Raw genomic sequence first — 26568 nt, forward strand, 5'->3', positions numbered from 1 at the left:
TATTTTCTACAACGCCTCATTACAAAGTAAAAATGTGTATGTTTTATTTATGCTTATTATAGTCACAAAGACATTTTCATTCCAGTGTAACCAATCTAGTAAAGATAGGTAACTGGTTTATTAGGGCCTTGATCCTGCAAATTACTTCTCCCAGACAGACCTCTGTGCTCCATTGCAATTAGGGCTGCTGGCAGGGGTGCACCTGGCATGGCTACAATTGCAGGATTGGGGCCCACATTAGTCATTTGCAAAACAAAAATCCCCCACACAGATCACCAGTTTAGTGCCGCATAGTATTTACATAATAGGAACCATTTTGATGCTTGTGTCAAACCCCAGATCAATCTCAAATTCATCCAGTTATCAAAGAGTGCCTGTGATGAGAAAAACAGCACAGAAGTTTCTGCTGCAGCTTCACGTTCTCATCTTCTCCATCCATTGGCGAGCTCAGAGCCATACGCTACTATTTTAGAATCCTCAAAATAATGCTAAATGAAACTATAGGGCAGGAAAGTTTTTTTTTTTTTTTTTTTTTTTTTTAAATGAATGCAGTTCACTGGGAGAGAAATGCTGAAGGTGGAATGTCTCCTGTGATAACTCGTGGCAAAAATATCCAAACTAACATGAAACAGGCCATTGTTCTAATTACATGCAACAGAACAAAGAAAAAATTCTCCAGTGACAAATTCTAAATGCATCCTTTGATAATGTCTTGGAGGTAGAAAGAACTGAAAGCTAGAATACATTGAATAAGAGCCTGCCATCAGAGTATGAGCCAGACTCTTAACATTATTAATGTAGTTTTGCTAGGTGTCAATGCTACTGTACAACTAACATTTAAATCAAGGCCAGTATTTTTCATAGATTCATAGAACTTACAGCGAGAAGGGACCATTAGATAATCTAGTCCAGTGGTTCCCAAACTTTAACAACCCACAAACCCTTTTCACAAAAATATCAAATCTCACGAACCCCTCCTAAAAATGAATTATTTCCAGGTAGTTTCTCCCTTACTTGAGCATAAATTATAGAAGCAGTGATCTTGGAAATAATTTGGTTTTTTTATGACATGCTTATTACACACTATTTAATATTATATTAAATATCATTACATTATTCATTTTATTACATTATGAAAATGGCAACACTCAAGATTTCACTTTTGTAGCTCATATCACTTTGATTAAGCCTCCTACATGTTTCATCAAGGAGTACCAGATGTGAAACAGCATCAAGGTATTTAAGAAGCCAACTCAAAGAAAAAGTTCCTCCCACAAGCATTCGGGTCTTGAGCAGTTCAGGCAAACAATGCACAACTACAACAAAGCTTAAACTTGTTCTGCCAGGAAGTCATAATCATGGGGCTTGGGCTGTCAGCTCCCAGGGTCCCTACGGACAGCTCTGTCCGCCATTACAGAATTTTTTTCTGAGAACTCCGATACATTTCACAAACCCCAGTTTGGGAACCACTGATCTAGTCTGACCTCCTTTATATTACAGGCCATTAAATTTCACCCCCCTATGCCTGTACTGAGTCTAATACCTTATTTGGCTAAAGCATATCTTCCAAAAAGGCATCCAGCCTTGATTTGAAGATATCAAGAGGGTGAATTCACCTTCCCTTGGTATCAAGTATCAGAGGGGTAGCCGTGTTAGTCTGAATCTGTAAAAAGCAACAGAGGGTCCGGTGGCACCTTTAAGACTAACAGAAGTATTGGGAGCATAAGCTTTCGTGGGTAAGAACCTCACTTCTTGCATCTGAAGAAGTGAGGTTCTTACCCACGAAAGCTTATGCTCCCAATACTTCTGTTAGTCTTAAAGGTGCCACAGGACCCTCTGTTGCCTTCCCTTGGTAGTTTGTTTCAATGGTTAATCACCAACACTGTTAAAAAAATTGTGCTTAATTTCTTATTTGAATGTGCCCGGTTTCAGCTTCCAGCCACTTAAGTGAAAATATTGCTTCTTGTCAAATAGTTTTTAAAAATGTGATGCACACGTTTACTTCATAAACCAATCAGATATAAACTTTATTTTTTCAACTTTGTCAGTTCATTCTCTACTGAACTGCATTTATTTGCAAGTGTAGTTTACATTAGAAACTACACATCCTAAGTGGTTTTCTGTGGAGTTGCAAAAACAATTCCAGAACCAATTCACTTCCATGTCTTCAAGTAGCACACCGTTTTCTGCACAAGCAGGCTGTAAAATTAGAATCAGTGAGATCCTCCACCTCCTTTTCCTCGGCTCTTAGACCTCATTTCATGCCAAGCCTTCACCAGTGGTTCTCTGTTCTTCCATATGAGTTCATGGCCATAAGTTACATACCAACTGAAAACAAAAACAAAACTTCAACTGAAATTAGATCATGCGAAGCTAAAGTTAAGAATGAGATAGAACACTGAAAGATGATAACTGGAATATCTGTTAAACAGCATAATAGATGGGATAACCCAGAAGAAGCAGTAATAGAAATGAATAGGGTAAGTTTTTAAAAGAAGTTTGATAAGCTTTTGGAAGAAAACACTGACAACTTTAGGTAAGCTTTCTGGTTCCATTTACTCCTAATAACTTACACAGTTCTATACTTCCACCTGCCCCCATGTAGTTGAACAGTAGTTAGCACCTCAAATTTCTATCTTCTGTAGCCAAAAAATTTGCACCAATTACTACTCCACTTAAAAGAATATTAGAGTAGAGTATATATTGCTTATGTCAATGCATTCCAACTATATTGCCGCAGAGGTATTTCCCGATATGCAAATGAACTCAGAAAAAAATCTAGAATAGAGTCACTTCATTTGAAGCAAACTGCCTCCTCTAACTGGATGGATGCAGAAGTAATCCATTGGAAGTAACTTTTCCGGCATAACACAGACATTTAAATGAACATCAGCACCAGGGATTAGCAGAAGGCTATGGTGAGGTTAGGAATCATGAAAGAAAAAAAAGTTGAGAACTCTGGAGCTAGACAATACTATAGCTCTCTCAGAGCAAAGAAAGAGACAGACAGATTAGGTAATTAGTTCAACACCACACAATGCCAAATTGTTTGTTTCCTACATTTTCTAGTGCTTCAACCCAATTAGCGATAACCTTTGAAGGCTTCATACATGGAGACAACGCAGCCAAACAAAATTACTAGCTTTTCAATGGAATTTGACCTAACAGATCTCACAGTTGCTCACTAACCCACCCAAACTGATGAGATACACTGAGACATGGGAAGTTTTACTGAGCTGCACAGTTGAAAAGATGTTTTCATTAGTCCAGTGTGCCCTCCATTAAACTAATGCAACAGAAGGTTTTAAATATTTTCTCTTTTTCTAATACAGAATTGTTTGCACACAATCGATAAAGTTAATAGATAACAAAAACTTACATTCCAAATATAGCTCCCCCAAGATGTGCTGCATGGTCAAAAAATTTCCAACCCAGAACAAGTCCTGCGGTGTCCATTGCAATAATGGCTTTTAAAGCCTAAAAATGAACAAAGCATTGTGTGAGCAGAATCTGCAGCAGTCTCTAATATCCAGCAGTAGGAACACTTCATATTTACCATTAAGCAAACATTTAAATGATGGAACATTCCCCATGACATGCAACAATACTTACTACATAAGGATTTCTCTTGAGACAGGCCTAGACTCTAGTCCTGCTCTTTTCTCACCAGACAATATACATGAAGTCTACTTCTACCAGAAGCCACAGAAGAAAGGAGGCTAAGAATGTGGCAGTAAATATAATGTATTTAAAATACTCTACAACCTAAAATGTGCTTTTATTACATTTTAAAAACATATCAGCTCTACTGCAACGTCAAGCCAGAAAAGGAGGTAAATCGCTGGTAAAAAGGAACACTACATACAGACCACTCCAATTAAGGAAGTGTAGCAAATATCTCATTCACAAGTCAGTTCTATATAAGTCATAATCATTCTATGCAGTAACAGCCTAGATTTGTGTCTGTATTCCCAAACACTGCCCCCTCCAACCATGCAGGTATACACCTCTGCCTCTACTAGATGGAAGGTGTGGGACATCATCCTCAACTTCTCACCCACGACTAGTACCAATACTGGATGAAATATCAGACCTATTTAAGAGTAGGAGATCAGGATATTCTAGAATGGTTAAGTACTACTGTATAAGCAGAAGTACTGATAAAGTATGTGACCCTTTAGTGGATGCAGTTTACTAACTATAAGTCCTAAGACTTATACAAGTGTGCATGTTTCTTGGGTTATACACTAGCAGTAATATGGGGCAACAGTTTGCATATTTACCATAGTATTAACTAGAATAATTAGCACCTAATTATATGTACTCAGGATTAAACTAATTGCCTTCAATTCTGAGAGAGAGAGTTACATTCTCACATTTGGACTATTATGGTTAGAGGGGTTGTTTGGGGGTTTTTTTGTGGCCAAAGTGTAATTAAAGAAACAGTGGTTGAGGTGATATCTTTTATTGGACCAATTTCTGTTGGTGAAAGACAAGCTTTCAAGCTTACACAGAGCTGCGTTGAGCAGGCATGGTCACCTAGAAAGATGCGTTGAGACCACTGTATGCGTCACCGAGCAAACAGAAAAGGACTTTCAAAACTGCCAAGGAACTTAAGGGGTGGGGATGACGGTTGGTCACCTGAGGGCAGGCTAGTAGAGTTCAAACTGATGACCAGAGAGGCAAAAACAGGCATTGTGGGACACCTCCCGGAGACCAACTGCAGCGCTGTAATCGACCAGAGTGTCTACACTGGCTTTCTGCGATGCTATAGCCCCGGCGCAGAAAGCTCTACGCCTCTCAACGGGGTGGTTTTTTTACAGCACTGCAACTGCTCAGTTTCTGTGCACTTAGGGTATGTCTACACTGCCGCGCTAGTTCGGCGGCTGGGGATCGAAGTTCCGGGTTCGATTTATCGCGTCTGGTGTGGACGCGATAAATCGAACCAGGAAGTGCTCGCCGTCGACTGCGGTACTCCAGCTAGACGAGAGGAGTACCGCGGAGTCGACGGGGGAGCCTGCCTGCCGCGTGTGGACCGCGTCTGAACCGCGGTAAGTTCGAAGTAAGGTATGTCGAATTCAGCTACGTTATTCACGTAGCTGAATTTGCGTACCTTACTTCGACTTGGGGGGTAAGTGTAGACCAAGCCTAAGTGGCTTGGCACTGTGCACACCTCGGGAGTTACAATGCAGAAAGCTGCTTTGGTACGCAGAAACTTGCCAGTGTAGACAAGGCCTAAGAAATGCTTTGAAATTTAAAACTGATAGAATCTCAGTAAACTCATTCCTGTACAACACATATTTTAAATCCAGTTGTCTTAAAATGGGTTAAAACAAAGCAATTAAGCTATCATACTAAAACAATGTTCAGTAGCATACAAAAAAGATGACTACGCATCTTAACTCAGGAGTCAAGATATATGAATGAGTTTCTAAAATATATATATTTTTAAAAGCGGGGAAAGGAATCAAAGAATGAGAATATTAAGAATGTGCCACAAAAGCCCCAGTGATCTATTCCTGTTCCTAAAACTTATGTTCTTAGAAGCAGCAATAGGAAGCGTCTAAAGCAGGAGACAAGCATCTACAGCAATGCGATTAGAAATGATTTTTTTCTGGAAAATTAAATTCTCAAATCTGCCTCTGCCTTTGCAGATTTCCTCTCCTTCTTATTCGCCCCCGAATTATTTTTCACACAGTTAATTTAAAGTTGCCTGAAATAAGTAACCAGGTCCTGCAGTTTATCCCTAACAAACATAGCCCGTACACTATGTGCCACACTTTGAATGACAAGAGGGTCCCACAGTGCACGTACACAATTTTGTTGTACTTCCTCACAGGCATCGGGTTCCCTTTCCCTACCCCCATTTCCTGTAACTTTAAGAATTGGGTGTGAAATACATTTCCAGGAAGCAATCTAGAAGTTAAGCTCTACACAATTTAAAAAAGAAGAGACAAGCAATTGAAAACAAGCCTGATTCTTGTTTGCTCTACACCACGTCTAGTCATTATACTAGAATAGAGTCAGTGCAGAACTCTACCATATGAGAATGACAACATTTTATGCCCACTTTGCATTGGTGTAAATGACTACATAAAGTTCAGAGCAACAGCAAATCAGGCCCTAAGACTTCAAGCCATGACCATGTATTTAAATAAAAATTAGATATTGTTTGTATATTCATATTAAAAGGAGACATTCAGATACTGTTGGAGTGTAGGGAAAGGAAAATATTTAAAGTATATAATTTCTGATATTCAAGGGCACTTACATTTCCTGCTGTAAATGTGAACATTGGAAGAAGTATGATGGCTAGTTTTGCTTCTGGCATCTTCATACATACTGCTGCAAGGACAGTCATTATAGCTCCTGACTGAAAATACATTAAAATACATGAAAGTGAGCTGAGATATTACACAAGGGAAATTTATTTTTCTGTATGTGAACCTATTTTGCTTGCTGCCTTTCTTTTCCAATGCAGCCCTATGACAAGTCCCAAAGCACAAAACAGTATGGTAAGTTTAGTATAGAAATAAATCAAGGAATCATTGCTTTATTTTGAGATCTGAATGTATAAAAGCTGAAAGAATTGCTTCCTATGTCCTCACTGTCTGACCTCTAAAAAACAAGTGAACAAGTTGTAACCTTTTCTGAAAACCATGCCATTTGTAACAATCATAAATAACCGATGTGACTATAGTGCCTTTCATCCCAATGAATTTTAGAAATATACATGTAGCACTGCTGAAATGTAACTGTAGCTAAGGTGAAAGCAACCACTCAGTTTAAAGCATGCTGGACATCAGCAGATGACAACTTTTTTGGCCAAGGAAACTGGAGCAAACCCCTCCTCTAACAACATAAGCCCATAGGATCTTCCAAGTCCATGCATGGACAGGATCTTAAACTGTATGCAAGTTTGTGTGGTAATATCAACACCTGATCAGTGAGAAAGTTACTCTGTAGCAAATACTAATGACTTGCAGGATAAGTGAACCATATGTGTATGGCATTAATTGAAATTCAACTTATAAACTGCAGCTCTAGTTGTCCAACAAGTTCCTCCCTCCATTTGAAAAACAAAACATGTCTTTTTAAAAAAGCCAAAACATGATATAAATAAAACCTCCAAAAAAACATAAATCTTGATCCAGCAGCAAGTTCACTTTACCCTTACTATAAGTTGAGTGCCTTAAAACATCCCAAAGCTTTGATAGCAGGTATTTTTATTTAGAAAAAATGTAAGCAGAACAGAAAATAAGCATACCACTCCTGCCAACTTCAGAAATTCTATAAATTGAGCGTGCTCAAGCAAAAGTTCTATATTTTTGGGAAGGAAGTTGATGGGAAACATTTCACCAGCATTACTTGTTAATGTCTACTGTCCCTGATCATATGATCTCTTGTGATCTCTTCAAAAAGCATACAATTTTCAATAATTAGAGCATAATTATGCATTACAGCCTCATGTAACAACCTTTATAAAACAGTGAGTTCAGTTCTACAACTTATCTACTCAGTGACAAGAGATCCTGCTGTTAAGCACTAGTTTACAATCCATTAGCATTTAGCAGCATTGGTTCTGGGCTGCTGTACCAAGGGCTTGGAAGAATGGCCCAGTTCTTGCACAGGAATTATTGTTTGATTACTCTCAACGCTGGTAACCTCTGCCTGCCTTCCCAAGCCAACATATCCCTGATTTTTAAGAAAGCTGTGGAATACAGTGCTTTGAAACTGGTTTTAATGATGCTACGAGATATAGTATTTGGGGGTTTTAAAACGTATGCTACTTACAGCTCCAAGTGATGGTCCAAATCTTCCAGTAGTTACTTTACTGACATAACTGACAAATGTGGAGATAACACCTAAAAAAGGTGAAATTACTGTTAGAAACCATATCAGGAATGTAAGTGAGGGGCAGGAGGCACCAAAACATTGCCTGAATGTTTGCATGAGGTATCTTGCACACTAACTTTTTAACTTAATTTTTTGAGGCAGTAGACATGGAGACTAGAAACAGTTGTAGTTTTGTCTGTCATCTCAGGGATGTCCTAAGACAATGTTAAAAACTAATAGTTCAGTGATGGAGCAGGACTTTAAATACAAGGCTTGCACTTTGACAGCCTAAAACCAAACATTCCAATGTGATTAGTGCTCTGTTCTGCAGCAGTTCTTTGGGGGCAGGGACCATCTTTTTGTTCTTTGTTCAGTGCCTCGCACAATGGGGGCCTGGTCCATGACTAGGGCTCCTAGGTACTACGGTAATACAAATAAATCATTAAAATAAGCACCGTGGTTGGTGTACAACAGCCTATGGGAATGAAGAATCAGTGTCTGCAGCCAGGGAAAAATATGTTAATCTCTCTCTCACTTCCTACCTGCATAAGTATGGTCATGACATTTCTTTAAAGTATTAATTTTTTGAAAAATTACCTGCAGAAAGGTACAATGCTATGAACTGCTCACGTCCCAAAAGAGACACTATACTTGAAGAAAAACTCCACAGCACATACATATTTGCAGCCATGTGGAACAAAGAGAAATGACTAAATGTAGAGAGCAGCATGGGAGAGCAAAGGACTCCTATAAGAAGCAGAAAACTAGTGGTTACTGAAGAACAAATACAGGCCATTTTAGTATTTTTATTTGTGTGCATAAGTACTTACACATAAGCAAGAGAAAATATAGTTATCAGACTTCTTAAATATTTCATAAGCTTTAAACATGTAAAATGCGAGAAGTGTAATGAGCATCAGATTCAGTGTGGTGACTGCCAAAGCATGCAACGTTTTCTAAGAAATCTGTCACCCATGTGAAATAGTACATTAAAGATTTCCTTGTGGAAAGATTACATGGATTTTTCAAAAGCTTCCACACCATTCTTTGGAGAGTGGGAAAGCCACTTTTTTTTTCATTATGAGGGTTTTGTCCAATTATAACTGCTTAGGTTAAGGTATGAAGGAGAATCTTAGCTTTCATTTTAAAAAATGTCTAGTCCTATTCAGTGCAGTGGTAAAGGTAAATAGATAGAAACCAATCTCTAGTTCAAAGTCTGAAAATTTCAGAGGACCCTAAGTCAACTGGGAGTCCAACTCCCATTGAAATTCAGTTAGTTGCCTAATTCCCTTAGGCTTTCCAAATCCCTGCCTACAGGCACAAACATCTGGGTTCCACTTCTACAGCAGGAGTGAGGGGATGGGAGGTACCAGAAGAGCCCCCTCCCTCATGTGTCCTCCATACCCCGTCTCTGTTTTGGAAATGGACCCCAACTGCTTGTGCCTTTAGAGCCTACAGTTAACATTTTCAAGCCTATTTTACCTTGAATGAAAGCTGAGATTCTTCTTCATGTGGAGAAAAGGCCAGCTCTGTGGCAAGGGACTGGTAGGAATCCTCTCATGCTCATTGGCGAGTATATAATTGTTACATAATGATAAGTGAATGCACACCATTCTGCATGTCTGGTGGTGCCCATCTCCCCTGCACTCAGGCCTCTAATTCCTATCTGCGGGGAATATTAATGTTCAAAAATAAAGAACAACTTCAAAACAGCTTTTTTAAGAACCATAAAAATGGTTTGTTTCCTCCCAAAAGACCAGGAAGAGTAATAATCAGGACAGAGCTAGGACTTCATTCCACTATGAGAGAAATCCCCCTTTGCAAAGACATAAGCCATTTGTTGTTCAGCGTGGCACCCTTGAAGATACTGGACCTCAAAATCTTGACATTATGATCTCTAGCAAAGCTATTTTGGGAAAAAAAATATAAGTTTCTATAAATTTACCCCTCCCCAAGGCCCACCTGTTGAACTGGACGGATGGACATATACCCACACACAGTATACTTACTAGAGGCTGGATTAGATGTGAAGTAAGTAATCATTGTCCGCTGAATAGAAGGGATTCTCCATAAACAGAACACAAAGACATTTGCAGCTATGATACCTAATAAGAAAAAATCCAATTTAGAGACAAAGTATGAATATAACATGCAAGAACAAAGCACTTGGTAGCAAAGTTTCAGAATTTCAGAACCACATTTACAACAATAGCTACGTTTTTTCTTTGCTACTCCCATATAAAAATGGCAATTTTTAATTTTCATTTTCTGACGATTTTAAGAAAAATGAACTGGAATTCAGAAATCTTTACACGATTAAAACCCTTTTAACAGAAGTCACATTTTGTATCTAAACTAGCGTTCCTTTAGTTGCACAAAATACACACATGTATACGGTCCAGTGAGTCACTTTCAAGAAATCTGCAAGCAATCTGCTACAACTAATCTTCCAAGAAATCTGCAACTACAAATTTGTCTTTGTAATTTACAAATTGTTGTTTACTTGCTAAGTTTTAATTCTGATCATATTCTAATTTAGATAAGAATGTAAATGATTGAGAGCAGACTGATGAAAGTTTACATCCTTGCATGTTTCCAAGTATTTGCTGACACCTAAAACCAAATTAAAATATAGCTTTGGCTCTGGAAAGCACATAAAACTGTTTTTAAAGATCTGAATGGTTTATATTATAAATCTGGCATTCCTGGGGGTGGGGAGGGAGGGAGAGATAATTTCTTTCCTTGTAAAAACTTAGATTCCTTATTTTCATGACTTATTTGAAAGACTCCTGCTGAACTCAAACCAGAAAAATATTTTCAAGGCTATTTATATCTGAAATTCTCTATTTAGAATCTGTATAATCTACTTTCTCTGAGCTGCTTTTAGCTTTAAGAGAGCGCCTATCCTATGCTACAGTGCTTTCTTATTAACCAAAGATTTCATTATGTGCTGAACACCACCAAATTATAGAAGACCCCAACAAGGAATTTTTGCAAAATAATTCCAAATCTGTTGTGGTGCAACATGGCAGATAAGCATGTTTGAAAGGTTTCAATGTATATCAGTTAAATTTACATGTAATATAAATAAGGCCCTATTTAATTTGCAATATTGTGGAAATTGCGAATTCCACAGTATTAGGCTTCCATCGCAATTTTGACAACGGGAGCCCTGGGCGGCCGCTGACAGTGGAAAATCACGGAACAGTAACAATGGGCTTTATTAGTGCAAATAAAAAGGTCTTATTACTTTTCCACAATTTTCCATGACTTGTCCGCAACTCAGCTGCAATTTTTTGACAATCATCCTGCAATTCAAATAGGGCCTTAAATATAAATATTAACCACATATTGAGAATCACCACAGAGACTATGCATGATTAATTTTCCACCTGATTTTTCCAAATACAATATTGGCACCACTTTGTTTAGACATAATAAAAGCTTAAGTTGGATGTATAAAAATACAAAATATTGTATAAAACCAGTTGATCGGACCTTATATTTAGCTGGAATTCTAATGTGTCTATCATTGCCCTAGACATTCAAGACTTAAGTGCAATTTATTTTTATACTACCGAGCAATCCTTTAAAATGAGGCAGAAAGTGGTTGAAACCAATTTAAATATTTTGTCCTTAAAAAATTAATTTTTCTATATAAATATATGTTTTATGACAAATGGAAACACTGGTTATTTAGGCTCCAATATGATTAGTAGAAATCTGCTCAGGTACTCAAATATTTTTACATACAGCATACATAGCACGGAGCATGTTCTAGATTAAATGCCGTAAATTAGCTATTTCTCATCTATTTTTCTCTTTAATCTGAATAGCTATGTGAGATGTCTATTAATGGGATTTCAATAATTCTGTATTAAGCAGATTCCATGCAACTCCTGTTAAATATAAATACCTGTGTATTATGTAACAAAATCTGATACACAACAAGATAGCTACCTCCTGTTTGCAACATTGTGTATGCAGTCACAGGAAGCAGTGATTTATGCTGCAACACATCATCGAGAAAAAATTACAACATTTCCATTGTTTCTGGTTATGGTGCATAAAATTGCATGATATTCCTTGGATGACAAAGAATATTTCCAGAAAAAAGGAAAAGAGCCATTTTACCCAGTAGTACACAGTAAATCTATCTCTCATGAGAAAGCTGTTAACTTGAAGGACAACCAATATTCAACACGGTTTGTGCTGGTAGTAACAGCACTGCTTTTCAGGCTCTGGCAAGGTTGTAGAAATTCTTTACTATGCTGCTTCTGAGGGTCCCTCATGCCCAATTTTTACTGTACTTCTATACATGTAGCGGAAGGAAGATTCTGACTAATACTGCACAATATTCAAAACGAGTGGAGATTTCATGTAACGTACAAGAAATATGTTCTGTGAGAAGGAATGGGTAGCAGATGCAGATGGGGAATGAAAATAGCGTGTACGTACACAGATTTGCTTTGTTTCTTACAATCGATAAGCATTGTATGAAAGCCATCTATTGTGACATACTGTACCTGTTTGCCATAATTCTCTTCCTGTGAATGTCTAATACTTGTAAGCTAACACAAACCTGTCACAGTCCGCTGACCCTCACTCAGGCTATTCCACCACTTGTTAACCTGAAAGAGAATAAGTAGGGTATTCACTGACCTCCCAAAATAGCCCAGATCTCAGAACGATTTGAAAGTCACATAAGGTTTCACTTAAATAAATAAATTCATAAAAATCAAGTTCTTGTTAACAGAAGGATTGAGTTAATATACGCTTCTAATATTCAGTTAGACTTAAAATAGCTTTTTTATAGAAAAGTTATATTTCCTGTTCATATATTTTTTTAAATCTCCTCTTTCAGTTAAATATCCTGTTACAGAAAAAGATCCAATCCTTACATGGTATTAAACGGCAGAGCTCCATTGAATTCCAAAGATTGATATCAGTTTATACCAATGAAGACCTTGTGTATTTATGTGTATCTCCTAGGCCAGGGGTGGGCAAACTTTTTGGCCTGAGGGCCACATTGGGGTTCCGAAACTGTATGGAGGGCCAGGTAGGGAAGGCTGTGCCTCCCCAAACAGCCTGGCCCCTGACCCCTACTTGCCCCTCCCACTTTCTACCCCCTGACTGCCCCCTCCTGACCCATCCAACCCCCCCGGCTCCTTGTCCCCTGACTGCCCCCTCCCGGGACCCCCCGCCCCTAACCACCCTCTCCCGGGACCCCACCCCCTATCCAATCCCCTTCCTCCCTATCCCGACCCCTATTCACACCCCCACCCCCTGACAGGCCTCCCAGGACTCCCACACCTATCCAACCCTCCCCGCCCCCCGTGTTCCCCGTCCCCTGACCGCCCCCACCCGGAACCTCCGCCCCATCCAACTGCTCCCTGTCCCCTGACTGCCCCCCAGGATCCTCTGCCCCTTATCCAACCGTTTGCTACCTGCCCCCTTACCACGCCACTCAGAGCACCAGGACTGGCAGCCGCGCCACCCGGCCAGAGCCAGTCCTGCCGCCGCTCAGTCTAGATCGCCAGGGCAGGCCGGCAGTTCTCACAGCCGCCAGGGCCGGCTCCAGGCACCAGCCCACCAAGCTTGTGCTTGGGGCGGCACCTGGAGGGGGCCGGGGCTCGCCGCCCTCCCCCCGGGGCTCCGGCCGCCGGCGGGAGAGCGGAGCCCCGGCCGGGGCTCGCCGCCCTCCCCCCGGGGCTCCGGCCGCCGGCGGGAGAGCGGAGCCCCGGCCGGGGCTCGCCGCCCTCCCCCCGGGGCTCCGGCCGCCGGCGGGAGAGCGGAGCCCCGGCCGGGGCTCGCCGCCCTCCCCCCGGGGCTCCGGCCGCCGGCGGGAGAGCGGAGCCCCGGCCGGGGCTCGCCGCCCTCCCCCCGGGGCTCCGGCCGCCGGCGGGAGAGCGGAGCCCCGGCCGGGGCTCGCCGCCCTCCCCCCGGGGCTCCGGCCGCCGGCGGGAGAGCGGAGCCCCGGCCGGGGCTCGCCGCCCTCCCCCCGGGGCTCCGGCCGCCGGGGAGAGAGCGGAGCCCCGGCCGGGGCTCGCCGCCCTCCCCCCGGGGCTCCGGCCGCCGGGGAGAGAGCGGAGCCCCGGCCGGGGGCTCGCCGCCCTCCCCCCGGGGCTCCGGCCGCCGGGGAGAGAGCGGAGCCCCGGCCGGGGCTCGCCGCCCTCCCCCCGGGGCTCCGGCCGCCGGGGAGAGAGCGGAGCCCCGGCCGGGGCTCGCCGCCCTCCCCCCGGGGCTCCGGCCGCCGGGGAGAGAGCGGAGCCCCGGCCGGGGCTCGCCGCCCTCCCCCCGGGGCTCCGGCCGCCGGGGAGAGAGCGGAGCCCCGGCCGGGGCTCGCCGCCCTCCCCCCGGGGCTCCGGCCGCCGGGGAGAGAGCGGAGCCCTGGCCGGGGCTCGCCGCCCTCCCCCCAGGGCTCCGGCCGCCCTCCTCCCCCCCCCCCCCGTGCTGGGGCGGCTAAAAAGCCAGAGCCGGCCCTGACAGCCGCGCTGCCCGGCAGGAACTCGCAGCCCACCGCCCAGACTGCTGGCAGCACGGGGAGCTGAGGCTGCGGGGGAGGAGGAATAGCAGGGGAGGGGCTGGGGGCTAGCCTCCCTGGCTGGGAGCTCAAGGGCCGGGCAGGAGGGTCCCGCGGGCCACAGTTTGCACACCTCTGTTCTAGGCGGAGACTCTTACTGACAGCTATTTGTGGTCTCACACCACCCACCTTTGAGAGTCCACCTTTGTGCCAGAGGTCATTTTTTGCAGAGGAAGCTAACAGGATGTGGCATTCACTCCCCCTTGTATCCAGCTCAGCCCGTCCCTCCTCCACCTTTAAGAAACCCCCTAGAAAAATTTATTATGACCACAGGCAGCTCTTAGATGTGCTTTTTTCCCTCTGTCCCCTTCTAATAGTCCCTTTTAAATATTTTTTTTTAAAAACTGTTGATTTGATTATACTTAGTTTTATAACACTCCAAGGTGCTACATAAATTATTTCTATAGGTTGGACAAAAAGTAACCAAGTAAGATTTCAGTGAATTGTTCATTTCCAAGTCATCACTCCATCTCTCCCTACTTCCTTAATTATCTGGCATAGGATCTAGATAAAACCATATCAATATTTTCTCCCCATCATGTCCTCCAGTATGGCCATTATGCAAACATGATTTTGTGTAATACAAAAAGCCTACATGCCTTTATTAACTAGCACTGGATGCTGAATTTAGAAGGATACTTGTATTACCAGATGGAGATGGGAGCTGGAGATTTTTTTTAAAATGTATTAGCAATGACACGGTAGTTTTGTTTATTATATTTTAGATAGCTAATTAGAATCCAGCAACCCTTTCCTATCAGAGAATTTAGTACTAAACTTGTTTTCTTCACAATTTCTAAATACTCTTAAGGGGCAGCTTTGATCTTACACATGATTCATATAAACACAGATGACGAGACATGCATTTGGACAGGAGTACTACAGTGTATTCAACTCACATCATGGACACAAAGGGTTCCTCTGCATCCTGCTCAGGGCACAGTGCCTCTGCAGCTGCACACTCACCCCTGCTAATAGTGGAAGAAACAGACCAGGACTAGGAATCAGATCTGCTCTACTGCTTGCCAGGGAACCAACCTCTCCGTGGACGTAATGTACAGAACCCATTTCTTATATTTTAAATGAAAATATTACAGCAAAGTGCAAGTGGTTACGGTATCCAGTGTTGCCAACTGATAATTTTATCATAAGCCTAGCAATATTTGGTCTTTGTCTTAAAGTCACAAATTCTGGAGTCAGGTGTTTACTTAGGATTTTTTTTTTAATGTTCATTTATAAAAAGTTTCTAGTCCTTATAATTGCAAAGAAAAGCTTGAAAACATGAAACTTGAAGACAAGAATCTCATATTTATGCTTTTTTTTTTTTTAATCTCATGATTTTTAAGCCAATTTTTAAGCCAATGATTTTTGAACACTGAGGGTTGGCAATACTACGCCTTCTAACATGATAAAAAAGTGAGTGGCATTTTAAGATATATTAGACATACCAAGAACTATTGGTCTCCCTTTCTTTTTTTGGGGGGGGGGAGGAGAGGAGCAAGAAGGGGGCTGCTATTTCATTTCTTCAGTATCTATTTGCTAGCAGTGCCAAATGTTTACTTTTCATCTGTGCTAATTGTAAATCAGTTTCCTTTCGAACATATAGCACACTGTAAGCTGGAAGCCTGTCTCCCCAGCCCAGAAAGGACTAATACCACCCCCAAAAGTCTGTTCAGGCCCTTCCTTCAGGGTCCAGTTTCATTCTTTAAATACAAAACTCAGAGTAACACACACAGTTATCCCTCTGATCAAAACAGTTTTGCCATACAGCACTAATTAGAAAAGTTGTTAAAGTGCCAAGAATTTGCTACTATAAAATAAAAGACAGACAAGTATCTATTACTGTACTCAACCAATACTAGCGGCATCAATATGCATGCCTGACTTTTAGTTTGTTTTATACAGTATTGACCACATAGCAGTCTTCCAAGGTTACATTACTGAGGTAGGTCAAGCATCATATTCAGTAAAACACTAAGCACACTATTCATATGCAATACATGTTATTATAGTCCTATAGTCACTGTACTGACCACATTTAAATGCACAAGATAGTTATGTTCTGTGTACCTGCTTTCTGAAGTCCCCATTTTTCTGAGGTCGTAACTTATCCATCCAATCTGCTCGAGCCTCATCAAAATAGTTCTGGACCCGGGATTTTAGGTATTCATACTGCCAAATAGCAGCTGATCCAAATGCACAGCCTGTAAACTATGTAACATTAGATGCATTCAAAATCAAAGTCTAATATGGAAGACAAATCCTTATACAATTTTAGGTAAAAATATAGCATGTGCTCCTACTGCACTTACATATTAATACTATTATAAACATTCAAAGAGTGAGGTTCTCACTGAATTATGTAGCAATATTGATTGTATTACATCCGATGAAGTGGGCTATAGCCCATAAAAGCTTATGCTCAAATAAACTGGTTAGTCTCTAAGGTGCCACAAGTATTCCTGTTCTTTTTGCGGATACAGACTAACACGGCTGCTACTCTGAAACAATATTTAATAAGAGCCTTCTTTTATGGTTATTTTGCCAGACATTGCAGGTTATTGCCTAACTGCCAGTTTGTGGCAGGATTAGACAATACCGTGCCACAAAAATCAGGACTCTTGTTGCAAAATTTAGGGTCAGTGTGCTAAACCCTCTGCTCCTTTCTACTTGTTAGGAGAGGTCTTCATTCCCTTTCTTTCAGGCTGGAGGGAGAAGGGAAATAGGTACCAGAGGATGGGACACTGACTGGGATGCAACAGGAAAGGGACTCTGAATGCATCCGATGAAGTGGGTTTTAGCCCACGAAAGCTTATGCTCAAATAAATTTGTTAGTCTCTAAGGTGCCACAAATACTCCTCGTTCTTTTGACCTTCAAGGATGATTCAGAAAGGTTGTAGAGTATATGAAAACAGCTACCAGTTTGTTTAGCTTCAGGCTGATTTTTTTTTTAACCTTATTTGGGAGAGGGAGAAGTACTGGCAACACTCAGGGCTCAATAAGAAGCTAGCTGAATAGTATATGTATGGGAAACGTATTCAAGAATATTCTCTCCCTTTGAAAGGGATGGCAGCTCCCTTAGGACTGGCAAGCAAGACACTGTGCAGATTAGAAAAATACAGGACTATTTAAGCAGGCATTCACAGATTAATGGGGTAACAATTTGGTAATACTCCTTCTGGAAGAAATTCACCAAACCCACTGAAGATAGTGAGTTAAGATAGAAAAAAGTATGTTCTGAGAAAACTGTTTTAAAAATGTAAGAAAAGGTACCTTGATGGTGACAGGTGTACAGCCTCATGCAATAAGCTTCTGGGATTTAATTGCATTATTTTTAATGGAATACTTTTGCTTATCATGCACAAATTCTAGTGCAGTCACCTGCACAAGTAACTCCGCATCAATGCTACTTCTAATACGTGTAACATGATGGCACAAACAATTACCCCAATTGTAAAAAAGAATGGCTTCACAAGATGCTTCAGCGAAGGGGAAGAAGTATAAAAGATTGTTTCCTGTACTGGAGGAGACAGACTGCTTTTGTATGTTTTGGAGCCACTTTCTTGGTCTGGTTTTCGAGGTTCAGTCTTTTGGGGCACTCTTTTGAATCCATTTCTCTGCTGTGTATATAAAGTAAACCTGGGGGAAAGAAGAAATGTGCGCCATAGACAAAGTCAATGTTGACTCACTATTTCAATTTAAACCCAGACTGCCTTATTATGTAGACATGACAGAAACTTTTTGGTAGGGTGGGGGAGATAGACCAGCGAACTTCTTTTCACAACTGTAAAGGTGTGTGTTCTTCACCTGCATGCTACAGAATTTCCTTGCTTCAGGATTTACTTTGCCTTTCACAGAATGGGGAAACTAGCTATTGTGTGTTTCATACTCTCATTTTCCAGTCTAGCTTGCATAAGGATATGAAAATACAATAATCATGGTATGAGCATACTAGCTAGAAGTGCTGGCAACATGGTGTAACTCTACCTGATCTTCATTGTGTTAGGAAACTAACTCAGACAATTCATTTCCCAAGGCTGGGGAACTGCTGGGCAGCAGCTGAAATTTCAGGCCTGGAAATGGCCAAGTTAATTTTCTGTTACTTCAAGTGTAATCTTAGTGCATTACCCTGTTATCAAGTAATATGGTTAAAATAACACCACTGGATGGCAGTGTGCTCGAGTTAATGCTGAAGGAATTTCAACTGTGGGAATTTCCTCATTTTAATGCTCGATCTTAGTACTGCACTACCACCTGGGGACTTATGTACCATTACAGACAGTGCTCTCACTCGGTTAAATGCCCCCCCCCCCGGGGGGGATCTCAACCTGCCCTAGCCAAGGGGCGCCGGGTGCGTGCTGGAGACCCATAGGCCCAACACTGGTTCTACACAGCCGGGCTCCACTCCCTGGTGTGATTTTCAACATTTCCTCTGAAACGCGCCCCTGGCCGAGCCTGGGCCATTCAGCGGCCGGCTGGAGAGGCAGGGGAGGGGGAGACGGGCAGAGCCCAGGCTGGGTCTCGCCGGTTAAAGCCCTCAGCTCGGAGCCGGGGCGCTGCTCACACGGCACCGTGACTGTGCAGAGCCTGAGGGGTCGGTGACAGCCCGCAAGGTGCTGGGGCCCTTCCCACCCACCAGCAGCCATCGGGGGCACGCCCCCGTCCCCTGTGCCTATCACCAGACCCCCCTCCCGACTCATCGCACCGGCCTCAGCGGGGACCCCGTCCCGGGCGGGCCGCTCCCCCCGTACCTGTGCCCCCGGCAGCGGCGGCCGCTCAGCATCTCTCGGCTGCACAGCCAGGCCCTGCAGCTCCACGCCATGTTCCGACCCTGGCCCGCCCGCACCTCAAGCGCTTCCGGAGCACCCGGCAGCCCCGGTCGCCATCTAACCGGGGCGTCACAAGGGGACAGGGGAGGGCTGGATCCCGGCCATCCTACAGTGCGGGGGAGGACAGCCCACCCCACGCACACATGCCCGGCCGTAGCTGGGACAAGGCTGGGCCTGGCCGGCAGCTACCGGTCCCGTAGAGACTGTACGGTCGCTCCCCGGACGCCATGTTGAGAAGGATATTTCTGGTACTCCGGTCAACAACAGCCGCCATGTTGAGAAGGATATAGGCCGCATCCCACTTTAGCCGCCATGTTGAGAAGGATATAGGCCACATCCCACTTTAGACGCCATGTTGAGACGGTCATCGCCTGTCTTTCCCAGCTCGACCTCGGCCATGTTGAGAAGGGCATTTCCGGTATTCCCAGCGCAGCCTGGGCCGCCATGTTGAGAAAGTCGTTACCACGTGACCACAGAGCTCCCCCTTGCCCTCCATGTTGACAGGGGCATTTTCGAAGACTGATCTTACCTCCTCCCCGCCTTGATGCCTAAGTGAAAAGCTGTTTCAAAGATGGCGGCCATGAGAAGGCGCGCAGGGCTGTGGTGTCTGTGGGCCCCCTGGGGAGGGCTGGAGGAGATCCCACTGGGTCTGCTGCTGAGGGGTGCTGACCCTGGGGGCTGAGGGTAGCAGCTGCTGTAGGGCTGGGGGAGGCAGAAGCCCAGCAGCAGGAGGCCTGGGGGAGCCCCATGGCAGCTCCTACATTCTCCCCTAGGCCCTGCAGACCTGTGTAGGTAGGGTTACCATACGTCCGGTTTTTCCCGGACATGTCCGGCTTTTCGGCAATCAAACCCCCGTCCGGGGGGAATTGCCAAAAAGCCGAACATGTCCGGGAAAAATACCGGCCGGGCACTTCCTCTCCCGCGGCTGCTCTGCTCCTCCCCTGACTCAGACTTCGGCTCTGTTTAAGAGCCAAGCTGCCCGAGCCAGCGCTACCGGCTTCGGGCAGCCCCCTTGCCTCCGGACCCTGCGCCGCCGGAGCAGAGCAGCTGGAGCCTGGGAAGGGAAGTGCCCGGCCGGCGGCTCGGGGTCCGGAGGTACGGGGGCTGCCCGAAGCCAGTAGCGCTGGCTCGGGCAGCTTGGCTCTTAAACAGAGCCGAAGTCTGAGTCCGGGGAGGAGCAGAGCAGCTGGAGCCGGGGAGGAGAAGTGCCCGGCCGGCGGCTGGGGTCCGGAGGCACGGGGGCTGCCCGAAGCCGGTAGCGCTGGCTCGGGCAGCTTGGCTCTTAAACAGAGCCGAAGTCTGAGTCTGGGGAGGAGCAGAGCAGCTGGCGCCTGGGAGGGGAAGTGCCCGGCCGGTGGCGCAGGGTCTGGAGGCATAGGGGCTGCCCGAAGCCCGAGCGCTACCGGCTTCATGGTTTGCCGGGCAGCCTCCAGACCCTGCGCCCCCGGCTGGGCGCTTCCCCTCCCGGGCTCCAGCTGCGCTGGGGAAGCACCGGCCGGGGGCGCAGGGTCTGGAGGCTGCCCGGCAAACCGTAAAGCCGGTAGCGCTCGGGCAGCCCTTTTCGCGTGGCTGGGAGGGAGGAGGGGGAGTTAGGACGGGGACTTTGGGGAAGGGGCGGGGAAAGGGCGGAGTTGGGGCGGGGCCGGGGTGGGAAAGGGGCGGGGCCAGGGCCCGTGGAGTGTCCTCTTTTTTTATTTTTTAAATATGGTAACCCTATGTGTAGAGCAGGGCCGCCCAGAGGATTCTGGGGGCGTGGGGCAAAGCGGGGGAGCTGCGTTGCTTGTACTCACCCGGCGGCAGTCCGGGTCTTCGGCGGCGGGGGGCCCTTCAGTCGCTCCGCGTCTTCGGCAGCACTGAAGGGCCCCCTGCCACCGAAATGCCGCCAAAGACCCGGACCGCCGCCAGGCCAGGGCTCGCAGGGCCCCTGCGGGGTCTGGGGCAAATTGCCCCACTTCCCCCCCCCTCCCGGGCGGCCCTGGTGCAGGGCCGTCCTTAGGCATACGCAGCATATGCAGCTGCGTAGGGCACCATGAAATTTGGGGCACCAAATTGCCCCAAATTTCATGGTGCTCTGGGCAGCTGCGTGTGCTGCATATGCGGCAGCACCAGCCCCGGCGACCAGCCCTATCCCTCGGCCGGCCCCCCCGACAGGCTGCGCCCACTGCAAGGGGCAGGGCCATCCCTAGCGGGGTGTGGGGCCCCGGACAACTCTCTCCGCCCCACCTCTTGCCCTTCCCCCTGCTCCGCCCCCAGCCCGCCCCCATTCCACCTCTTCCCCCAGCAACCCTGCACTCACTGGCAGCGGTGGGAAGCAGAGCAACCCGACCCCAGCCTGCTCCACTCCGCCAGCTCCTAGCCGCGGCGCTCTGCTTCCCGCGGCTGGTGAGTGCGGGGAGGTTGGGGAAAGGACACCCCCCGCACTCACCAGCTGCAGGAAGCGGAGCCCTGCTGCTGGGAGCTGGCAGAGTAGAGCTGGCTGGAGCCGCGTCGCTCCGCTTTCCGCCGCCAGCGAGTGTGGGGGGTGTCCTTTCCCCAACCTCCCCACACTCACCAGCGGCGGGAAGCGGAGTGCTGCGGCTTGGAGGTGGCGGAGTACAGCGAGCTGGGGCCGGGCTGCTCCGCTTTCCGCTGCTGCCGGTGAGTGCAGGGGGGACCCTTTCCCCTAAGCCCCCTCCCCCGAGCAACACGGCTGGGGCCGGGGCAAGGGAAGCAGAGCAGACTGCTGCCGGCCCCCCGCTAATTCCCCAGGCCCCTCTGGGCCTGTGGGGCCCCCCAATGTGCCCCCCCACAGCTCCTGCCTCCCAGACCCTGGGGGAGGAGGCCTGGGCTCCCACACAGCCTCCCCATGCGGGGGCTGCATAGGGCACCCAAATGGCTAGGGATGGCCCTGGACCCATGGGGCTTGTAATCTGAGGGGGCTTGGCTCCTGCAGCAAGGCCCAGGGCATGAGAGCCTGGCTGGCATAGCTAGACTAGTAGGGAATCGATTTATATCGGAAAACATTGATTTCACCAAGTGCAAATGCAAGCTCCGGGAAAAATATTTCCATCGGTAACAATCAAAATGTACAGCTCAGACATGGTAAGAAAAATGCTGTTTGAGAACATATTAGAGGTTGATTCAGCAGTGTATTATCGCCTAGGCCAGCAAATTTTCAGGGTCGGCAAATTTATAATAGTAGCATTTTTGTAATCGTGGCATCAGTGACGCCACGATTATACCAATCATAGCGCGTATTGAAACCACCAGTGATGGCGCAACGCCATTTAGTAAACATACTTGCGAGAATCCTAAACGTTAATAATATGACCGGAAGGAAGAAATTAAGCGGTTCTCAGTTTTGGATCCATGCGCGGTCCTGCGCTATAAGCAAAATCGCGCTATACAGATGCGCGTTCAAGTGAGGGTCCGATGTACTTCTAATTTTATTTATAATAAAACTTGTAAATGTTCAATTATTTTAATGATATTTAGATTCATTTTAGTTCAAATGAATTTGTAAAAAAACTAAAACAAGTTCATATGGGGCCAGGGGCGGCAATTATTTCAGGGCCTCGGGTGGCAAAATCATTAATCTGCCACTGGATTGATTTAAGGATTTTTACTTTGTATATGTTGACATGTGATGGTGACAATTTTTGTAGCAAATCTTTAACTTTTTGACTCTCGATAGCTGTCATTAAATAATTGTTGTCTGACTCCCCCATAATTTCTTGCACTGTGAAAATGTAAATTGATAAAAAAAATTGTGAAAAAATCTTTAAAATACATATTGATATCCATCAAAATTATAAATAAATAAAAATCAAATTCTGCTAAGCATGAGACGGGGGCTTGTTATACTCTCGCAGTTTTTTATCCTGGGGCTCACAGTAGTTGTTTTATTTATATATATATATATATATATATATATATATATATATAAAGACAGCTCCTGAAATCTTGTGATTATGTGACAAGCTCATTTTTCATTCATAAAACAGCTTCTGACAGCTCTATTGTGAAGAAAAGCTTGAAAACATGACTCAAGTAAAAGAATATAAACTATAATTAAATAAATATATCTTATTTTAAATCTCATGTTTTTTTAAACCAATCTCAGTGGTTTTTAGACCTAACTTGCATTTTTTTATTGCTTGGTGTTAGCAATACTGAGAGAGAGACTCAGTGATGGTGTCAGGTTTGGGAAGAAGGAACTGGACTGCAATGGGAAGTGGCAGAGTCTGAGATGGCTTTTATAGTGTTTACAGGTCCAAATCAGGGACCAAGGCAGTGTACAGGCAAGTAAAACAGTCCCTGCCTGGCCCCAGAGAACTCACAATATAGGACTGACAAATGCAATAGATGGATAAACAGAGACGTGAGTGTAGGGTGATGGGCAAAGTAATGGTAAAGATGAATGTCATTTGCATATATTAGTAGTTTGATCATAGGAATCACAAGTGGTCACCGGCCAAATAAAAGTATTTTCAGTATCCCCATCAAGTGTAGGGATGGGGGCAGGAAAGCAGTCCACTTGCGGATTGTGGGGAATGAATTACACCTCTACCCCGATATAACGCGACCCGATATAACACGAATTCTGATATAACACGGTAAAGCAGTGCTCCGGGGGGGCGGGGCTGCGCACTCCAGCGGATCAAAGCAAGTTCGATAGAATGCGGTTTCACCTATAACGCAGTAAGATTTTTTGGCTCCTGAGGACAGCGTTATATCGAGGTAGAGGTGTAAGATTTGTTTCCTTTTTTGAATTTGCATCTTGTTTAACTGGATGGGGATTTTGTCTGCTAAGATGAATACTAGACAGTGACCTGAAGCAACCTCCTTAAGATTGCTGTGTGATTCTGCTTTGTGTGTTCATATATTGCATTTTGTTTTAAATCTGTATTTTATTTCTTTCTAATCTGCACTGGTGGTCATGGGTCATCCTGAGAATTTGCTTGAATTAAGCAAGGAGCAGGTTCCAGGCCACATATTTCTGTTGTAAAAACATTTATTGCAATACTTTTAGAAGTGAAAGCAACATTGTAGTCAGTACTGTTCATTTATATACCTCCCCTACCCCTCGTTCAACAATACAGCTAATTTGGTAAAAAAAATACAAGATAATTGAGTTTCATAATGTGAAGAGTCTTGCACAGCTCATATTTCCTCTTGTTTCATGGTGTGGTTCCCCCATCCCCAATAACATTTGGAAGCCTTTCCAGGGTCTTACCAGAATTCACTAACTTATTTTCCAGCCTTAATCTTTTTCTTTTATAACCTTTACTGTCATGTCTGCAATCCACTTAAATTTTTGGTTAGGAAGTTTCTTTCTAATCTCAAGAATGTTCTTTGCCCTCCTATAAGGCTTGAAAAACCTTTTAATAAAGTTGTAGTTCTTAATTTGATATGGTCAGCAGAGCTACCCTTGCTAGATGATTGGACTCTTCCCTTGATTTTATTGTCAGAACATTATGCCAAAGTCTTGTTTGGACAGTCCCAGAACATGTTTAATTATTAGAGAGACAAGGTGGGTGAGGTAATAACTTTTATTGGATCAACTTCTGTTGTTGGAAGGGCCAAGCTTTTGAGCTTTATCCAGTAAAAGATATTAGCTCACCCATCTCGTCTCATATCCTGGGACCAACACAGCTACAAGAACACTGTAAACAGTGCTTAATTATTCAATTATTAGCATTTGTAAATGTCTCCATTGCAAATGTCTTCATAACTTAATTCTAGGGCTGTCAAACAAGCACTTTTCACAAACATTTTTATATAATTAAAAGTACAAGAGCAATAACAAATCAGCCATCAAATCTGGCAATCTTGTCACTGAAAAGCTAGAGAGCTTGGAGACTGAGCTACCTTGTCACTTTTGGAGATGGCTTTCATAGCAACATTGCATCATAATAGCAAGGCAGGGAAGGGATGATGTGAAGGTGACTCTTCAAGAAGGGTTAGAACAAGAGTGATGAGAGTCAAAAACCAGTCCTTTGATTTCAAATGTAATTGATTAGAGTGGCATCTGTTGAACTTGCAGACATTTGAATTTCTGCAGCCTTTCCAATGATTGAGAATATGTAATACTTATAGTGGATTAAACTTTATCTACTATCTCTTAAACAAAACCTCATTAGAATGCTGCAGATGAAAAATTAAATATTTGAAAGATAGGAAACTCTGGCTTTGTTTCCCAACCTACTGCCTACTATAGGAGACCTCTATATTTCCAGTAAGGGCTATAGACCTTTACTATCTCCTTCCATATTACATATTAATCTGTGACCAACCATCTGACTCCTAAACATTGCCTGGAGACAAGACACTCCTCTTACTTACTCATTCTTCAGGAGATACAAATATCAGCATCCCATTCTTAGGATAGCTCTAACCCCCACACTACTATCTTTTTCTCTGCAGTGGTCCAAAGAGCTAAACCTCTTTCATCTGATACCTCACATACCTCGCCACTCAGAGAACCGAATCTGTTTCATCCACCTTATATCTATCCACCCTGCTAATATGACTGATACTAGATCCTCCAGATTCAGACCAGACATGCACTTTTACTCTACTCAGTCTACAAATATTGTTTGGAGCTGATGGTATCACATCCATCCAACATGGAGTACTAATACTTAGGCCTGGTCTACACTATGACTTTAATTCGGATTTAGCAGCGTTAAATCGAATTAACCCTGCACCCGTCCACACAACGGAGCCATTTATTTCGAAATAAAGGGCTCTTAAAATCGATTTCTGTACTCCACCCCGACGAGCGGAGTAGCGCCAAAATCGATTTTGTCATTTCGAATTAGGGTTAGTGTGGCCGCAATTCGATGGTATTGGCCTCCGGGAGCTGTCCCAGAGTGCACCATTGTGACCGCTCTGGACAGCAATCTGAACTCGCATGCACTGGCCAGGTAGACAGGAAAAGCCCCAGGAAAATTTGAATTTCATTTCCTGTTTGCCCAGCGTGGAGAGCACAGGTGACCACAGATAGCTCAGCTCATCAGCACAGGTAACCATGCAGGCTGATAATCGAAAAAGAGCACCAGCATGGACTGTACGGGAGGTACTGGATCTGATCGCTATATGGGGAGAGGATTCAGTGCTAGCAGAACTTCGTTCGAAAAGACGAAATGCCAAAACTTTTGAAAAAATCTCCAACGGCATGATGGAGAGAGGCCACAATAGGGACTCAGATCAGTGCTGTGTGAAAGTCAAGGAGCTCAGACAAACCTATCAAAAAACAAAGGAGGCAAACGGTCGCTCCGGGTCAGAGCCGCGGACATGCCGCTTCTACGCCGAGCTGCATGCAATTCTAGGGGGGGC

General features: G+C 44.7%; 1 protein-coding gene across 1 annotated transcript; it reads right to left on the reverse strand.

Annotated features, from left to right (window-relative positions):
- Positions 1–547: 547 nt before the first annotated feature.
- On the reverse strand, positions 548–19259 carry PARL (presenilin associated rhomboid like). The gene is made up of 11 exons (XM_065410564.1): positions 19171–19259; positions 17866–18058; positions 16490–16630; positions 12419–12467; positions 9846–9941; positions 8434–8583; positions 7795–7865; positions 6272–6373; positions 3380–3477; positions 1844–2328; positions 548–1616 (listed from the first exon to the last, which is right to left on the reverse strand). The coding sequence occupies exons 1-10, from the start codon at positions 19239–19241 to the stop codon at positions 2214–2216; spliced, it is 1086 nt and encodes a 361-aa protein (XP_065266636.1). The 5' UTR covers positions 19242–19259; the 3' UTR covers positions 548–1616; positions 1844–2213.
- Positions 19260–26568: the final 7309 nt, after the last annotated feature.

This window comes from Emys orbicularis, chromosome 9 (genome assembly GCF_028017835.1).
Source record: "Emys orbicularis isolate rEmyOrb1 chromosome 9, rEmyOrb1.hap1, whole genome shotgun sequence".
Taxonomy (NCBI): domain Eukaryota; kingdom Metazoa; phylum Chordata; order Testudines; family Emydidae; genus Emys; species Emys orbicularis.

Excerpts from the sequence above, each read along its gene's own strand:
- PARL (XM_065410564.1), bottom strand. The coding sequence starts at position 19,241 with ATGGCGTGGAGCTGCAGGGCCTGGCTGTGCAGCCGAGAGATGCTGAGC. Across the intron at positions 18,059-19,170 it reads CGCCGCTGCCGGGGGCACAG|GTTTACTTTATATACACAGC; the intron begins GTACGGGGGGAG and ends TCTTTCCCCCAG. Across the intron at positions 3,478-6,271 it reads TCACATTTACAGCAGGAAAT|GCTTTAAAAGCCATTATTGC; the intron begins GTAAGTGCCCTT and ends GTTCATTTTTAG.